At 46.9% G+C, this 16,262-nt stretch overlaps 1 protein-coding gene across 6 annotated transcripts in view; it reads right to left on the bottom strand.

The window, feature by feature from the left end:
- Positions 1–16,262, bottom strand: part of LOC147114515 (zinc finger protein 521-like) — a 740,808-nt gene that overhangs the window by 644,864 nt on the left and 79,682 nt on the right. For 3 of the 6 annotated variants that reach the window (XM_085992237.1, XM_085992236.1, XM_085992241.1), the window contains exon 3: positions 15,937–16,128. The exons of the other annotated variants lie outside the window; for them this stretch is intronic. In XM_085992237.1, the coding sequence (XP_085848363.1) occupies positions 15,937–16,128 (192 nt within the window). The remainder of the gene's footprint in view (positions 1–15,936; positions 16,129–16,262) is intronic. 6 annotated transcript variants of the gene reach the window in all.

The raw sequence follows: 16,262 nt of genomic DNA on the forward strand, positions 1-16,262 counted from the left end.
GAGGTCCTAAAAGCTGAATATAGGGAGTTAGGAGGTAAACTAAAAAATAGGACCTCAAAAGGTAGTAATCTCAGGATTGCTACCAGTGCCACGTGCAAGTCAGAGTAGAAATAGAAAGATATTTCAGATGACTACGTGGCTAGAGGAATGGTGCAAGGGGGAGGGATTCAAATTCCTGGGACATTGGAACCGGTTCTGGGGGAGGTGGGACCAGTACAAACTAGACGGTTTGCACCTGGGCCGGGCCGGGACCGATGTCCTAGGGGGAGTGTTTGCTAGTCCTGTTGGGGAGGGCTGAAACTAAAATGGCAGGGGGTTGGGAACCTGTGCAGGGAGAGGTTAAGAACAGCTAGTGTAAGAATACTTGGAGAAATTTGGGGATTAGTATCAATTCGAGATGGGGTGGGATCAAAAAAAAAGTTAGATATATTTCTTAAGGCTAAAGTGATCAAGGGATATGGGGAGAAGGCAGGGACAGGGTACTGAATTTGGATGTTCAGCCATGATCTCATTGAATGGCAGAGCAGGCTCGAGGGGCCGAATGGCCTACTCCTGCTCCTATCTTCTATGTTTCTATGAGACAGAGGAAAGGGAAGCAAGGATAGAAGCAAAAGACAGGAAGGAGAAAAGCAAAAGTGGAAGGCAGAGAAATCAAGGGTGTAATCAAACAAGGCCACAGTAAATAATAATTCTAAAAGGACTAAGAGTGTTAAAAAAACAAGCCTGAAGGCTTTGTGTCTTAATGCGAGGAGCATTCGTAATAAGGTGGATGAATTAGCTGCGCAAATAGATGTAAACGGCTGATATAATTGGGATTACGGAGACATGGCTCCAGGGTGACCAAGGCTGGGAATTCAACATACAGGGGTATTCAATATTCAGGAAGGACAGGCAAAAAGGAAAAGGGGGTGGGGTAGCATTGCCGGTTAAAGAGGAGATTAACACAATAGTAAGGAAGGGTATTAGCTCTGATGATGTGGAATCTGTATGGGTAGAGCTGAGAAATACCATGGTGCAGAAAACATTAGTGGGAGTTGTATACAGACCCCCAAACAGTAATGCTGAGGATGGGGATGGCATTAATCGGGAAATTAGAGACGCGTGCAATAAGGGCACAGCAGTTATCATGGGTGACTTTAATCTACATATAGATTAGGCTAACCAAATTAGTAACAATACTGTGGAGGAGAAATTCCTAGAGTGTATACCGGATGGTTTCCTGGACCAATATGTCGAGGAACCAACTAGAAATCAGGTCATCTTAGACTGGGTATTATGTAATGAGAAAGGATTAATTAGCAATCTTGTTGTGCGAGGCCCCTTGGGGAGGAGCGATCATAAAATTCTTTATTAAGATGGAGAGTGAAGTACTTGACTCAGAGACTAGGGTCCTGAATTTAAATAAAGGAAACTACGGTGGTATGAGGCACGAGTTGGCTAGGATGGATTGGGGAACGTTACTTAAAGGGTTAACGGTGGATAGGCAATGGCAAACATTTAAAGATCACAAGGATGAACTACAGAATTTGTTCATCCCTGTTTGGCATAAAAAAGTGACTCAACCGTGGCTAGCAAGGGAAATTAGAGCAAGCATAAGATCCAAGGAGAGGGCATATAAATTGGCCAGAAAAAGCAGCAAACCTGAGGATTGGGAGCAGTTTAAGATTCAGCAAAGGAGGACAAAGGGATTAATTAAGGGGGGGGGGAAATAGAATGAGAATAAGCTTGCAGGAAACATAAAAGCTAACTGTAAAAGCGTCTATAGATATGTGAAGAGAAAAAGATTGGTGAAGTCAAGCGTAGGTCCCTTGCATTCAGAATCAGGGGAATTTATAATGGGGAACAAAGAAATGGCTGACCAATTAAATACATAGTTTGGTTCTGTCTTCACAAAGGAGGACACAAATAACCTCCCAGAGATGTCAGGGAACATAGGGTCTAATGAGAGGGAGGAACTGAATGAAATCAGTATTTGTAGGGAAATTATGTTAGGGAAATTGATGGGACTGAAGGCCGATAAATCCCCAAGGCCTGATAATCTACATCCTAGGGTACTTAAGGAAGTGGCTCTAGAAATAGTAGATGCATTGCTGGTCATCTTCCAAAATTCTATAGAATCAGGCACAGTTCCCATGGATTGGAGGGTAGCCAATGTAACCCCACTATTTAAAAAAGGTGGTCAAGAGAAAATGGGGAATTATAGACCGGTATGCCTGACATCGGTAGTGGGGAAAATGCTAGAGTCTATTATAAAAGATGTAATAGCAGAGCATTTGGAAAACAGTGACAGGATCGGACAAAGTTAACATGGATTTACAAAAGGCAAATCGTGCTTGACTAATCTACTGGAATTTTTTGATGATGTAACTGGTAGAATAGATAAGGGAGAACCAGTGGATGTGGTGTATTTAGACTTTCAGAAGGCTTTCGATAAGGTCCCGCATAAGAGATTAGCGTGCAAAGTTAAAGCACATGGGATTGGGGGTAAGGTACTGACTTGGATAGAGAACTGGTTGGCAGACAGGAGCAAAGTGTTGGAATAAACGGGTCTTTTCCGAATGGCAGGCAGTGACTAGTGGGGTACCGCAGGGATCGGTGTTTGGATCCCAGCTATTCACAATATATATTAATGATCTAGACGAGGGAAGTAGATGTAATATCTCCAAGTTTGCAGATGGCACAAAGCTGGGTGGGCGTGTGCGCTGTGAGGAGGATGCCGAGAAACTCCAGTGTGATTTGGACAGGTTGGGTGATTGGGCAGATGCATGGCAGATGCAGTATAATGTGGATAAATGCGAGGTTATCCACTTTGGTGGCAAAAGCAGGAAGGCAGATTATTATCTGAACGGCAATAGATTGGGAGAAGGGGAAGTGCAACGAGACCTGGGTGTCCTTGTGCACCAGTTGCTGAAGGTAAGTATGCAGGTGCAGCAGGCGGTTAAGAAGGCAAATGGTATGTTGGCCTTCATAGCGAGAGGATTCGAGTACAGGAGCAAGGAAGTCTTGCTGCAGTTGTACAAGGCCTTGGTGAGACCACACCTTGAGTATTGTGTGCAGTTTTGGTCGCCTTATCTGAGGAAGGTTGTTCTTGCCATGGAGGGAGTGCAGCGAAGATTCACCAGGCTGATACCTGGGATGGCAGGAATGACGTATGAGGAGAGATTGGGTCGATTAGGCTTATACTTGCTGGAGTTTAGAAGAATGAGAGGGGATCTCATTGAAACTTATAAAATTCTAACAGGACTAGACAGGCTAGATGCAGGAAGGATGTTCCCTATGACGGGGGAGTCCAGAACCAGGGGTCACAGTCTAAGGAAAAGGGGTAAGCCATTCAGGACTGAGATGAAGAGGAATGGCCTACTCCTGCTCCTATCTTCTATGTTTCTATGTAAAGTGTTTTAATAAGTTTTACTTACCTTTACTTTCTCCTGCAGGCTTCCTCCCTTCAGGTCTCGGGAATCACTCAGCTCACTGGCACAGAAAGCAGAATGGCCGCTGAACTGTCAAAAGCTGCAGCCTTCTGCTTTCTGCTCAGGAAGGCTTTCTAATTGAGTCTTGAGTAAAGACTCAACTTGGAAGACAGATTGTCCGTGTTTGACAGCTTCACAGAGCTGTGAAACGCTGACATTTCATCTGTCAAAAGCTCTTGACAGATGAAACATCACTCGCTGACGTCACCTGTAACCGGCTTTCTCTTAATTGGCCTGCTGAACCCGCTGGGCGGGCTTAACAAGGTCAATCAAGGGAAAATAGCGTGGGTTGGCCACAAGTCGATGGGAGGCGGGACTAAAACCCGACAAGTGGGAGTCTCGCCTCCAAAAGCTCCCCATTGACAAAATCCAGCCCATAGACTTTGAACTTTATAGGCATCCCACAAAAAAAAAGACGTTCGTGCAAGCACATTTACAAATACTTTTCATTCGCCGCTGCAGCACACACGAAACATAATGGAAAGCCTCTTGCAACTTAACATACTTGGAGGGGAAACATTCGCAGGGCTGTGGGGAAAGCGCAGAGAGGGTGGGACTAATTGGAGAGCTCTTTCAAAAAGCCGGCAGCAGCAACAACTTGTATTTATATAGCGCCTTTAACGTAGTAAAACGTCCCAAGGCGCTTCACGGGAGCGACTTTCAGACAAAATTTCACACCGAGCCACATAAGAATAAATTAGTGCAGGCGACCAAATGCTTGGTCAATGAGGTAGGTTTTAAGGAGCGTCTTAAAGGAGGAGAGAGAGGCGGAGAAGTTTAGGGAGGGAATTCCAAAGTTTAGGGCCCAGGCAGCTGAAGGCACGGCCGCCAATGGTGGAGTGATTAAAATCGGGGGATGCTCAAGAGGCCAGAATTGGAGGAACGCAGAGATCTCGGGGGTTGTGGGGCTGGAGGAGATTACAGAAATAGGGAGGGACAAGGCCCTGGAGGGATTTGAAAACCAGGATGAGAATTTTGAAATCGAGGCGCTGCTTCACCAGGAGCCAATGTAGGTCAGCGAGCACCGGGGCAGGTGATGGGTGAACGGGGCAGCAGAGATTTGGATGAGCTCAAGTTTACGGAGGGTGGGAGATGAGAGGCCGGCCAGGAGAGCGTTGGAATAGTCGAGTCTGGAGGTAACAAAGGCATGGATGAGGGTTTCAGCATGATCGGCCGAATGGCCTTCTTCTGGGCTGTATCATTCTATGCCATGAGTCCCCAGATGACCACCCTCAACAGTTCAAAAATGTAATCTGCCTGGAGGCTCAAAGAATTTAAATAGTTACTTTAAAAATGACCCAGCTTAGCTGAAATGTATGATCATCAGTGACAGACACACACCTTTATTTTAAGCTCAATACCCATGCCATTAGCACCTTTTTAAAAATCAAAAACTGATTTAAACTTTCAATTTCACTTCGCTACCTCGTGGATTGTAATTTTGAATCAAAAACCATCAGACTTTGAAAATGACAGTTAAAAATGCAGTATAATGCAAAGAAATTAAAAAGCAACATTTGCAATCCAGTTACGACCAGCGTATTAAACTACCCCACCCCTCGCCGTTTCACAAACAGTCTCAAAGGCTTGACTTCTCAAACCCTCTTCACCAGCCTCCCGAACACCTTCCTATACACACTCCAACTGGTCCACAACCATTAGATATACAGCATGGAAACAGGCCATTCGGCCCCACTGCTCCGTGCCGGCGTTTATGCTCCACACAAGCCTCCTCCCACCCCTCTTCATCTCACCCTATCAGCAAATCCTTCTATTCCTTTCTCCCTCATGTGTTTATCTCTGTGCTGCTCCAACTCTGGCCTCTTGCGCATCCCCCGATTTCCATCGCTCCACCATTGGTGGCCGTGCCTTCAGCTGCCCGGGCCCCAAGCTCTGGAATTCCCTCCCTGAACCTCTCCGCCTCTCCACCTCTCTCTCCTCCTATAAGAAGCTCCTTAAAACCCACTTCTTCAACCAAGCCCCTGGTCACCCGTCTCAATATCTCCTCTGCCACCTATATCCTGTTCCACACTCCCATCACCACCCCCCCCGCTCTCGCTGACTTCCACTAGAACCCCGTTTCTCAATACGCTGATCTCAAACACCCTTCACAGCCTCAGCGGCCCAAATCCCTGCCTGAATCTTACGGTCACCTAACTCTGGACCCTCATCCATCAGAGGAGACATTAAACCGAGGCCCCGTCTGCCCTCGCAAGTGGACGCAAAAGATCCCACGGCCACTATTTCGAAGAAGAACAGGGAAGCTCTCCCTGGTGTATTAGGGCCAATATTTATCCCTCAACCAACATCACTAAAAAAAAACCCAGATTATCTGATCATTATCACATTGCCGTTTGTGGGAGCTTGCTGTGCGCAAATTGGTTGCCGCATTTCCTACATTCCAAAAGTGACTACACTTCAAAAAAGTACTTCATTGGCTGTGATGCGCTTTGGGACGTCCTGAGGTCATGGAAGGCGCTATAGAAATGCAGATCTGTCTTTATTTTCTTTCTCTCCCAGTGTCACACATTTGGGTGCCCCACTTTCTGGAACGCCCTCCCTAGACCTCTCCACTTCTAGCTTTGTCTTTTTTTGACAGTGTCTCGGGCCACCTGTCCTTCACCCTCTAATCCTTTACTTGTGTGTCTCTCTCTCTCTCTCTCTCTTGCAGAAAGCACCGGGGACATTTCACGACATCAAAGGCACCCACAAAAATGCACTGCCGCTGTACATGGCTAACTGCCACTATTTAAAAAAAAAATTAATAGATCTCAAATCTGCATCAAATATATTGGGAATCGGAGCAATAAATGGTTTTACAGCCTGCACCGGGGATGGGTGAATGAGCACTTGTACGGGCTCAAAGCATAATATGACAGGCAATGAATGCCTGGAGCAGACAGGCATTCAGTTTATACAAACTGATGATGATTTGCAGGAATACATGTTACAACGGTTCAATTCAATTTGATTTGGTTACCGATATTTTTTTTGGTTAAAAACTGAATACATAGAAACATAGAAGATAGGAGCAGGAGTAGGCCATTCGGCCCCTCGAGCCAGCTCCGCCATTCAATGCGATCATGGCTGATCATCCAAATTCAGTACCCTGTCCCTGCTTACTCCCCATACCCCTTGATCCCTTTAGCCTTAAGAAATATATCTAACTCCTTCTTGAATATATTTAATGAATTGGCCTCCACTGCCTTCTGTGGTAGAGAATTCCACAGGTTCACCACTCTCTGGGTGAAGAAATTCCTCCTCATCTCAGTCCTAAATGGCTTACCTCTTATCCTTAGACTGTGACCCCTGGTTCTGGACTCCCCGACCATCGGGAACATCCTTCCTGCATCTAGTCTGTCTAGTCCTGTTAGAATTTTATAAGTTTCAATGAGATCCCCTCATTCTTCTAAACTCCAGCGAATATAAGCCCAATCAACCCAATCTCTCCTCACACGTCATTCCTGCCATCCCAGGTATCAGCCTGGTGAATCTTCGCTGCACTCCTTCCATGGCAAGAACATCCTTCCTCAGATAAGGTGACCAAAACTGCACACAATACTCAAGATGTGGTCTCACCAAGGCCCTGTACAACTGCAAGACATCCTTGTTCCTGTACTCAAACCCTCTCGCTACGAAGGCCAACATACCATTTGCCTTCTTAACCGCCTGCTGCATCTGCATGCTTACCTTCAGCGACTGGTGCACAAGGACGCCCAGGTCTCGTTGCACTTCCCCTTCTCCCAATCTATTGCCATTCAGATAATAATCTGCCTTCCTGTTTTTGACACCAAAGTGGATAACCTCGCATTTATCCACGTTATATTGCATCTGCCATGCTTCTGCCCAATCACCCAACCTGTCCAAATCATACTGGAGTTTCTCTGCATCCTCCTCACAGCACACACGCCCACCCAGCTTTGTGTCGGCTGCAAACTTGGAGATATTACATCTACTTCCCTCGTCCAGGTCATTAATATATATTGTGAATAGCTGGGGTCCAAGGACCGATCCCTGCGGTACCCCACTAGTCACTGCCTGCCACTCGGAAAAAGACCCGTTTATTCCAACTCTTTGCTTTCTGTCTGCCAACCAGTTCTCTATCCAAGTCAGTACCTTGCCCCCAATCCCATGTGCCTTAACTTTACACGCTAATCTCTTATGCCTATATAGTCCTTCTGTGTCCTGGTCAATATTTGCTCCTCAACCAAACATAATTATTTTTTTATTTTTTTAAATGACAGATTATCTGGTCGTTTATCCCATTGCCGTTGGTGGGAGCTTGCTGTGCGCAAATTGGCTGCCGCGTTTCCCTGCCTTACAACAGCGACTGCGCTTCAAAAAGTGCCTCGTCGGCTGTGAAGCGCTTTGGGACGTCCCGAGGTCGGGAAAGGCGCGATATACAGAGGCGCCAGTTCTTCACAGAACCATGCCGCACAGAAGGGGGGCAATCGGCCCAGCGTGTCTGTGTCCTCTCTTTGAAAGAGCCGTCCAATTAGTCCCACTCGCCAGCTGCTCTTTCTCCGTAGCCCTGCAAGTTTTTCCTTCCCCCCGTCGCTCCCCCCCCCCTCCCCACCACACACCCAGTATATAGAGTGGGATCTTGCTGTGCACAAATTGGCTGCCGGGTTTCCCTATGTTACAACGCTGACTATAATGTACTTCATTGGCTTATAAAGTGCTTCTATATTCAGGTATATTTCATAGTTATTTCTTCCACTGAAAGTTGCGTTAAAAGCAACACTCTAAATCGCTCTGTGAGTTTGTTGCCAAAAGCAAAATACTGCAGATGCTGGAAACCTGAAATAAAAACAGAAAATTGCTGAAAACACTCAGCAGGTCAGGCAGCATCTATGGAGAGAGAGAATCTCAGAATGATACAGCACAGAAGGAGGCGATTCGGCCCATCGTGCCTGTGCCGGCTCTTTGAAAGAGCTCTCCAATTAGTCCCACTCTCCCCCGCTGCTCTTTCCCCACAGCCCTGCACATTTTACCTGTTTCAAATATTTATCCAATTCCATTTTGAAAGTCACTATTGAATCTGCTCCCACCGCCCTTTCAGGCAGCGCGTTCCAGATCACAACAACTCGCTGTGTAAAAAAAAAAAAAAAATCCTCATTTCCCCTCTGGTTAGTGTAAGAACATAAGAATTAGGAGCAGGAGTCGGCCACACGGCCCCTCGAGCCTGCTCCGCCATTCAATAAGATCATGGCTGATCATCGACCTCAACTCCAGTTTCCTGCCCGATCTCCATATCCCTCGATACCCCTAGAGTCCAAAAATCTATCGATCTCAGCCTTGAATATACTCAACGACTCAGCATCCACAACCCTCTGGGGCAGAGAATTCCAAAGTTTCACAACCCTCTGAGTGAAGAAATTCCTCCTCATCTCAGTCTTAAATGGCCGACCCCTTATCCTGAGACTGTGCCCCCTAGTTCTAGACACTCCAGCCAGGGGAAACAACCTCTCAGCATCTACCCTGTCAATCCCCTTCAGAATCTTGTATGTTTCAATGAGATCACCTCTCATTCTTCTAAACTCCAGAGAGTATCGGCCCATTCTACACAATCTCTCATCATAGGACAACCCTCGCATCCCACGGATCAATCTAGTGAACCTTCGTTGCACCGCCTCCAAGGCAAGTATATCCTTCCTTAGTTAAGGAGACCAAAACTGTGCACAGTACTCCAGGTGTGGTCTCACCAAGACCCTCTACAATTGTAGCAAGACTTCCTTACTGTTGTACTCCAACCCCCTTGCAATAAAGGCCAACATGCCATTTGTCTTCCTAATTGCTTGCTGCACCTGCACGCTAACTCTCTTTTGCCAATTATCTTAAATCTGTCTCCTCTGGTTACCGACCCTCCTGCCACTGGAAACCATTTCCCCAGAAGTTACAGGAAGAAAACATCAAGGATAAAGATAGACAGCAGATTAATATAAGAGAGTTATGGATATAACTTTAGATTAAATTAAAAACTCCTGCACCGCTGCTAACACAAGGAAAGTGTCGAGGAGTTTCCTCCTTTCTTTCCCCCGCAGTGTGTTTACACTGTGTGTACACACAGGAAATGTAGAGGAAAAGGAATAAAAAATGATGAGGGGGAGAGGGTAAAGTATGCTGGTTTTATAGAATAGCCCAGCACAGAAGGAGGCCATTCGGCCCATTGAGTCTGTGTCGGCTCTTTCGAAGAGCAATCCAATTAGTCCCGGTCCCCCCGCTCTTTCCTCGTATCATAGCATCACAGAAACTCACAGCACAGGAGGAGGCCATTCGGCCCGTCATTGCCTGTGCTGGCTCTTTGAAAGAGTCGTCGTGCTCGGTCCCACACCCCCGCGTATTGTCCGTAACCCTGTCAGTTCCTCATCCTCCAGAACCCGTCCAACTCCCTTTTAACATTAGTGATGGAATCAGCTTCCACCACTGTAAAGTCTGTAGGTATTATGGCGAATTAATACACAGACTACAAGAGTAACTTTAACAGGACTTTACTATTCGAAGGTCAGGGCGAATCTGCCCAATAAATCCTGACACAGCACTTATATACCGGTGTGGTCACCGTCGGTATTACAGTATACAGCAGCCAAGATAAAGTAGTGCCACACCTAAAATAGTTCTCTTAAAGGTGGACGGTTACATACAATAGTTCTCTTAAAGGTAGAACAGTTACATACACTACAATCCTCCCTTTTTAGCTTACAACATACTTATTCCCCATTAAACATAACATCATAACATATATCCAACTTCATGTTAAAACAGTTCACAGATGTAGTCTCTGCGGAAACAGTTCACAGATTCAGTTTCTGCGGAAAACAGTTCACAGATTCAATCTCGGTGGATGCGCCTTCCGTGCTTCTTGACTCGGTCCTGACAACACCTCAGTGGTGTAGCAGTTCCCTGTGGTGTAGTCGGTTCACGTTGCTGGAGTGACTCATCCAATAGTCCTTCACTGGACTTAACAGCTTGAACTTCCGTCCTTCTGAACCAGCATTGTTGGCTTGTAAAAACTTGAGTACCTTGGGAAGTTTTTCTACTTCCAAACTGATTTGGCTCCGTTCGAAGGGACCCCGTGCGTGATCTAGTAGTGATGATGATGGTCCAGATGATCATCATCTTCTGCTTCGTCTTTTCCTTTTCTGCTTCTTGGAGACTCTCTGGGCTCCACTGTCAGCTGCCAGCTGCATGCACAGTTCCTCCTTCTCGTCCTCCTTTTTCCGTAGTAGCGCCACCATCTCCCGATGTTCCTTAGACTTTTTGTGATTCTTCATGGTTTCTGCACTTTGGGAGTTTTCATCACAAGCTGGGCAGAACAGGTCATCGTAATATTCGATGTCGTCCAACAGGTCATGGTAATATTCGGTGTCATCTTGAGCTAGGTCAGCGAGAGGGTCTTCTATTTCCTCCATACCCAGCTGGACATTAGCCAGCTTTTGTTCCAAATCCAGACATCTTTCCTGAAGAGACTTCTTCAGGCGTTCAGCTTCATCCAGCTTTTTCTGGGCTTCCTGCAAGTCTTTTACTAATGACGTCATTTGTGATTTCAATACTTCAACTTCATTCGGAGATTGGTTGATCGGACTATTCAATCCCTCTACTGCAGCAGCTGTTTCAACCTTCTGTTGTTCAACATTGACGTGAGTCAGCGTACTTTTGGCATCCAAGGGTTGCTCTGCTGCCATCTTCTCAGTCTGTGTTGCAACCTCAGCTATTTCAATAACTTTTGGGAGCTCCAAACCCCTCTCCTTTGAAGATTTAAACTCATGTTCAATTTGTTCCCATTTCAGAGTCTTGTCCTTCAGCATATGAAAGAGTTGGCTGACCGTTAACTCTTCTGACCTCATACGTTTCCCAGTAGCTGCAGGGCTGTTTATAACCTTGCCCTGGGGCTCCTTTGCTGTTTCTACTTCGCCATCATCCGCAGCCTCCACCATTCGAATTTCCCCACTTGAATCGTCCGGTGATGCTGCACCCAACTTCAGTAGGAGCTCGGAGTTCATGGCGGCCAAATCAGTCTTTTCTGCCTGCAATCCGCTAACAAGCGCTTTCAGTTGCTGAACCTCTTGCTCCACCAGATTAAAGCACGCACCTTCTGAAACCGAATCAGCTTTGATTCGTTTGGCCTCCTTGCCCCGACGGTTTGTGTGCTCCTGCTCCTTTTTCTCCATCAGCTGTTTCTGTTGTCTTTCCAGGTTCTCCCACTCTGTGTCACAGAACTTTTTCATTGCTTTCATCTCTTGTTTGAGACGGCAACTCAATTGTTCTAATTGCTGTTGTAATTTGAAATGGAGTTGAGTTCGAGCCCGGTGTTCCTCAGAATTGTGCATATCTGTAAACTGGACAGACTCAGAATTCTCTGTCAAACTATGTTGTTGTTGTTCAGTGGAATTCTGTTCTGAAACTTTGTTCTCCTCTGAAGCATAAGCATTTATGCACTCCTTCGTTTTTCCAACCTTAGTCAGCAAGTCCATTTTAAACTTGTCTTTCGCACCTGGGCTGGTCTTATCGTCATCCGTTTCAGAGTCTGAGCTGATTGTCTTCACCGAGTTCTCACTCATTATTGCTTTTAAATAGTGCCATTCCATGTTTATTTCCCAGATCCACTCCCGTCCCAGAAGTGGTGGACCTCCCTCAGGTAGTACATATAAATACATTCCTTGGTGTTCTTTGCCCCTGTCTCTCACCTTGACTTTTATCTTTCCCATGGGGTATACTTTCTGCCCTGTGTATGTCTGCAATACGATCTTGGTATCTCTCAAGGGTATGTGTGAGAATAGCCGGTTGTAATCCCTTCGATTTATGACTGATAGGGCTGATCCTGTGTCCAATTCCATTTTCACTTGGACTCCGGCTATTTTTAGCATGACCCAGATAGTTTGCAGGTCAGCTTCCTTACTCACATTGTGAATTCTCAGACTACCCAGTTCCTGAACGGTTGGGTCTGAATCCGAATTCTGTTCATCTGAACTCTTCTCAGCCACCTTGTGTACCTTATTGTACTTTTCCTGCGGTGACTTTTTTTTGTTGTTGTTGGTCTTTCCTGACCGGCATACCTTAGCTATGTGACCAAGTTTGCCACATTTTCTACATTCCTGGTTTTTAAACCAGCATTGGTTCTGGTCGTGTGTTGTCTTCCCACAACGATAACATTTCGATGTACCCGAAGTAATTTGATCCACACTGAGTACCGCTGCCTTCAGCTGCATTTCCGCTGTGCCTCTCGCTGCGGCTTCGTGCGATGCTGCAATAAGGACAGCCTTATCAAGTGTGAGATCGTTCTCTTCTAGCAGACGCTTTTGTGTTCCTTCCTTCGACAACCCGCACACGAACTTGTCTCTCAATGCCTCTGTCAGATTTTCCCCAAACTGGCAGTATTTCGCTAGTCTACGCAGTTTGACCAAGTATTCCGCGTTGCTTTCCTCTTTCCGTTGCGTTCTCGCATAGAATTTGAATCATTCCGCCAACATCAGTGGTGTGGGGTTCAAATGATCCTTCAGGACAGCAACAATATTAGCGAAAGTCTGATCCGCCGGTTTAGCTGGTGATAGAAGATGCTTCAATAGCCCGTATGTCTTTGCCCCCATTGCGTTTAATAAGGTGAGAGCTTTATCATCATCTGCTATCTTATTGGCCTCACAATATATCTCGATACGTTCTACGTACGTGGCCCAATCTTCCACCTCGGAATCGAAGTTGTTGATGTTACCATGCTTAGGCATCTTCACTATCTCTCACTATCTTTCTGCGAAACAAACACGAAATTTTTCTTTAACTTTTTTTTTCTTCAAAATGGCGGTTTCCCGCGCTTGTCTTCTTCCCCCCGCCCACTTTCAAAATGGCGGTTTCCCGCTTCTGTCGTCTTCCCCGCCTACTGGCGGCTTCCCGCGTTTCTTCCCCTGGCGGGAGGGGTACGCTTTTCCCTCGGGCGACGACCGCTGGCTTTCGGGGTTCGCAGCCTGCGCGTCAGCTTCAGTGCGTTCCTTGTTCCCTTTTCTCGGCAGGGCAACCGGCGCTGGGTACAACCCGTTGACGGCGAACAGTTTCAGCCGCTGGGCTGGATCTCGCTCAGGCTCTGTTGTTCCCTTTTCTCGGCAGGGCAACCGGCGCTGGGTACAACCCGTTGACGGCGAACAGTTTCAGCCGCTGGCTGGATCTCGCTCAGTCTCCCTTGCTCGGGCTCTGTCTCTCCCGCTCGCTCGGGCTCTGTCTCTCCCTCAGCGGCTTCCAATCGCGCCTCCCAGCCCTCTCGCAGTCCGGTGCTTTCCTCCCCGGCTGCGGCTGAGTTCTCCGTGATTTATTTATTTTTATATCTTCCCGCGCCTTACGATCCCGGTCGCAGCGCTTCGTGGCCTCGGTCGCTGCCCGGCCTTTTTCACTCCAATCGCGCCTCCCAGCCCTCTCGCAGTCCGGTGCTTTCCTCCCCGGCTGCGGCTGAGTTCCCCGCGGTTTATTTATTTTTATATCTTCCCGCGCCTTACGATCCCGGTCGCAGCGCCTCGTGGCCTCGGTAGCTGCCCGGCCTTTTTCGCCGGTCGCGGTCTAGCTGTCTCACGACACCATTGCGTCTCCCAGCCCGCTTGTACCGCGGCTTCCGTGCTCCACGCTGCCCCAGTCTCAGCGCCTCTGGGCCCGACTTCTGTCCGGCTCCTTTCCCCCGACCGTGGTCGAGTTCACCGCCCTTATCCTCCGGTTATTTTTTTATTTTCCCTTTACTCACAGTCACCGTGGTCGACTTGCTTCTCGTGCTGATCGGCTCACTCACCACCGTGGCAGAAGGGACAATCAGTGCCTGTTGCTGATGGAAGGCTTCGTGTCTGAATTCTTCCTTCTTCCTTGCTCTGCAGACTCGAGTTTTCTCTCAGCAGAACGACGAGGGCGGGTGCCTCTTCTCGACGCTCGTTAACTGCTTCGGGAGTATTGTTGCCGCAGGGTAAGATCGAACTCGTCGCCACTGTAAAGTCTGTAGGTATTATGGCGAATTAATACACAGACTACAAGAGTAACTTTAACAGGACTTTACTATTCGAAGGTCAGGGCGAATCTGCCCAATAAATCCTGACACAGCACTTATATACCGGTGTGGTCACCGTCGGTATTACAGTATACAGCAGCCAAGATAAAGTAATGCCACACCTAAAATAGTTCTCTTAAAGGTGAACGGTTACATACAATAGTTCTCTTAAAGGTAGAACAGTTACATACACTACAACCACCTTTTCAGGTGGAGCGTCCCAGATCCCAACTCTCCGAGTGAAAACAAAATTCACATCTCCCCTCTCGATCTTTTCCAATGATTTTGAATCTCTGACCTCTGGTCACTGACCCACTCGCCAGAGGGAATAGTTTTTTTCTATCTACTCTATCAAAACCTCTCATCATCTTGAAAACCTCCATTAGGTCAGCTCTTAACCTTCTCTGTTCCAGGGAGAACAGTCCGAACTTTTCCAACCTCTCCTCATGACTGAAGTCCCTCATTCCTGGTAACATCCTGGTAAACCTCCTCTATACCCTTTCTAAGGCCTTTACATCTTTCCTGAAGTGTGGTGCCCAGAATTATACCCCTGCAATTTTTTCTCCTTCCAAGTATTTATCCAATTCCCTTTTGAAGGCTACCATTGAATCTGCTTCCACCGCCCTATCAGGCAGCACGTTCCAAATCCCAACCACTCGTTTCCTTTCATGAGGAGAGGGGAGAAGTAGAATTCAGGACAAGCTCTTACTTGTAATAAAAATACATTGTTCTAACAAGGTTGTACTGTAAGTCACATCAGCCGTTAACAGCTAAACTCACGCCATTAGTGCAATCTCAAGTCTAAGAAAATAAAAATCTGTCCAGTAAAAAAAATCACATGAACTGCAGCCATATCTGACCATATCAACAATATAGGGTTCTTTCATTTTTAACTGAAGTGTGATGGCTGCGGTGTGCACCATCTACAAGATGCACTGCAGCAACTCGCCAAGGCTTCTTCGACAGCACCTCCCAAACCCGCGACCTCTTCCACCTAGAAGGACAAGGGCAGCAGGCGCATGGGAACACCACCACCTCCAAGTTCCCCTCCAAGCCACACACCATCCTGACTTGGAAATATATCGGCCGTTCCTTCATCGTCGCTGGATCAAAATCCTGGAACTCCCTCCCTAACAGCACTGTGGGAGCACCTTCACCACACGGACTGCAGCGGTTCAAGAAGGCGGCTCACCACCACCTTCTCGAGGGGCAATTAGGGATGGGCAATAAATGCTGGGCCTTGCCAGTGACGCCCACAACCCATGAATTAACAAATAAAAAAAGTGTTGTTTGGAGTGCTGCGAGATTCCTCGTCTGCTGCAGTGCAGTTTTAATACTAATATTGAAAAGTATTTAGAAACTAGTTCAAAATAACAGTTTGTTAAAAAAAAAAAGGCTGCCTTTTCAGGATCTAAGGCTGTCAGGAGACACAGACTACTAAGTACTGTTTACCTGTCAGTTGACATTGATTAATCTTGTGTTCAGTGAGATCAGTTAGTGAATCGAACACCTGGAGGCAGCTGTCACAGCTGTGCGGAACATCCTCATCTAATTCCTCGTCCGCCTGCTTTTGGTCCCGGAGCTTTTTCTCCTGACGAGTCACTCGTCCTTCTTCACCTTCCCTTCCAAACTGTGATGGCAGCTCTGAACGGATACAACCAGTCATTTTTTGAGGGAATGGGGGAGGGGGGAGGTTTTACTACATTAAAAAGGTGCTATATAAATACAAGTTATTGTTGTTTAATTGTCCTGGGGCCGATATTTATCCCTCAACCAAC

The sequence above is a fragment of the Somniosus microcephalus genome, chromosome 7 (genome assembly GCF_052327205.1).
Source record: "Somniosus microcephalus isolate GS21.2 chromosome 7, FLI_Smic_1.0, whole genome shotgun sequence".
NCBI classification, from domain to species: domain Eukaryota; kingdom Metazoa; phylum Chordata; class Chondrichthyes; order Squaliformes; family Somniosidae; genus Somniosus; species Somniosus microcephalus.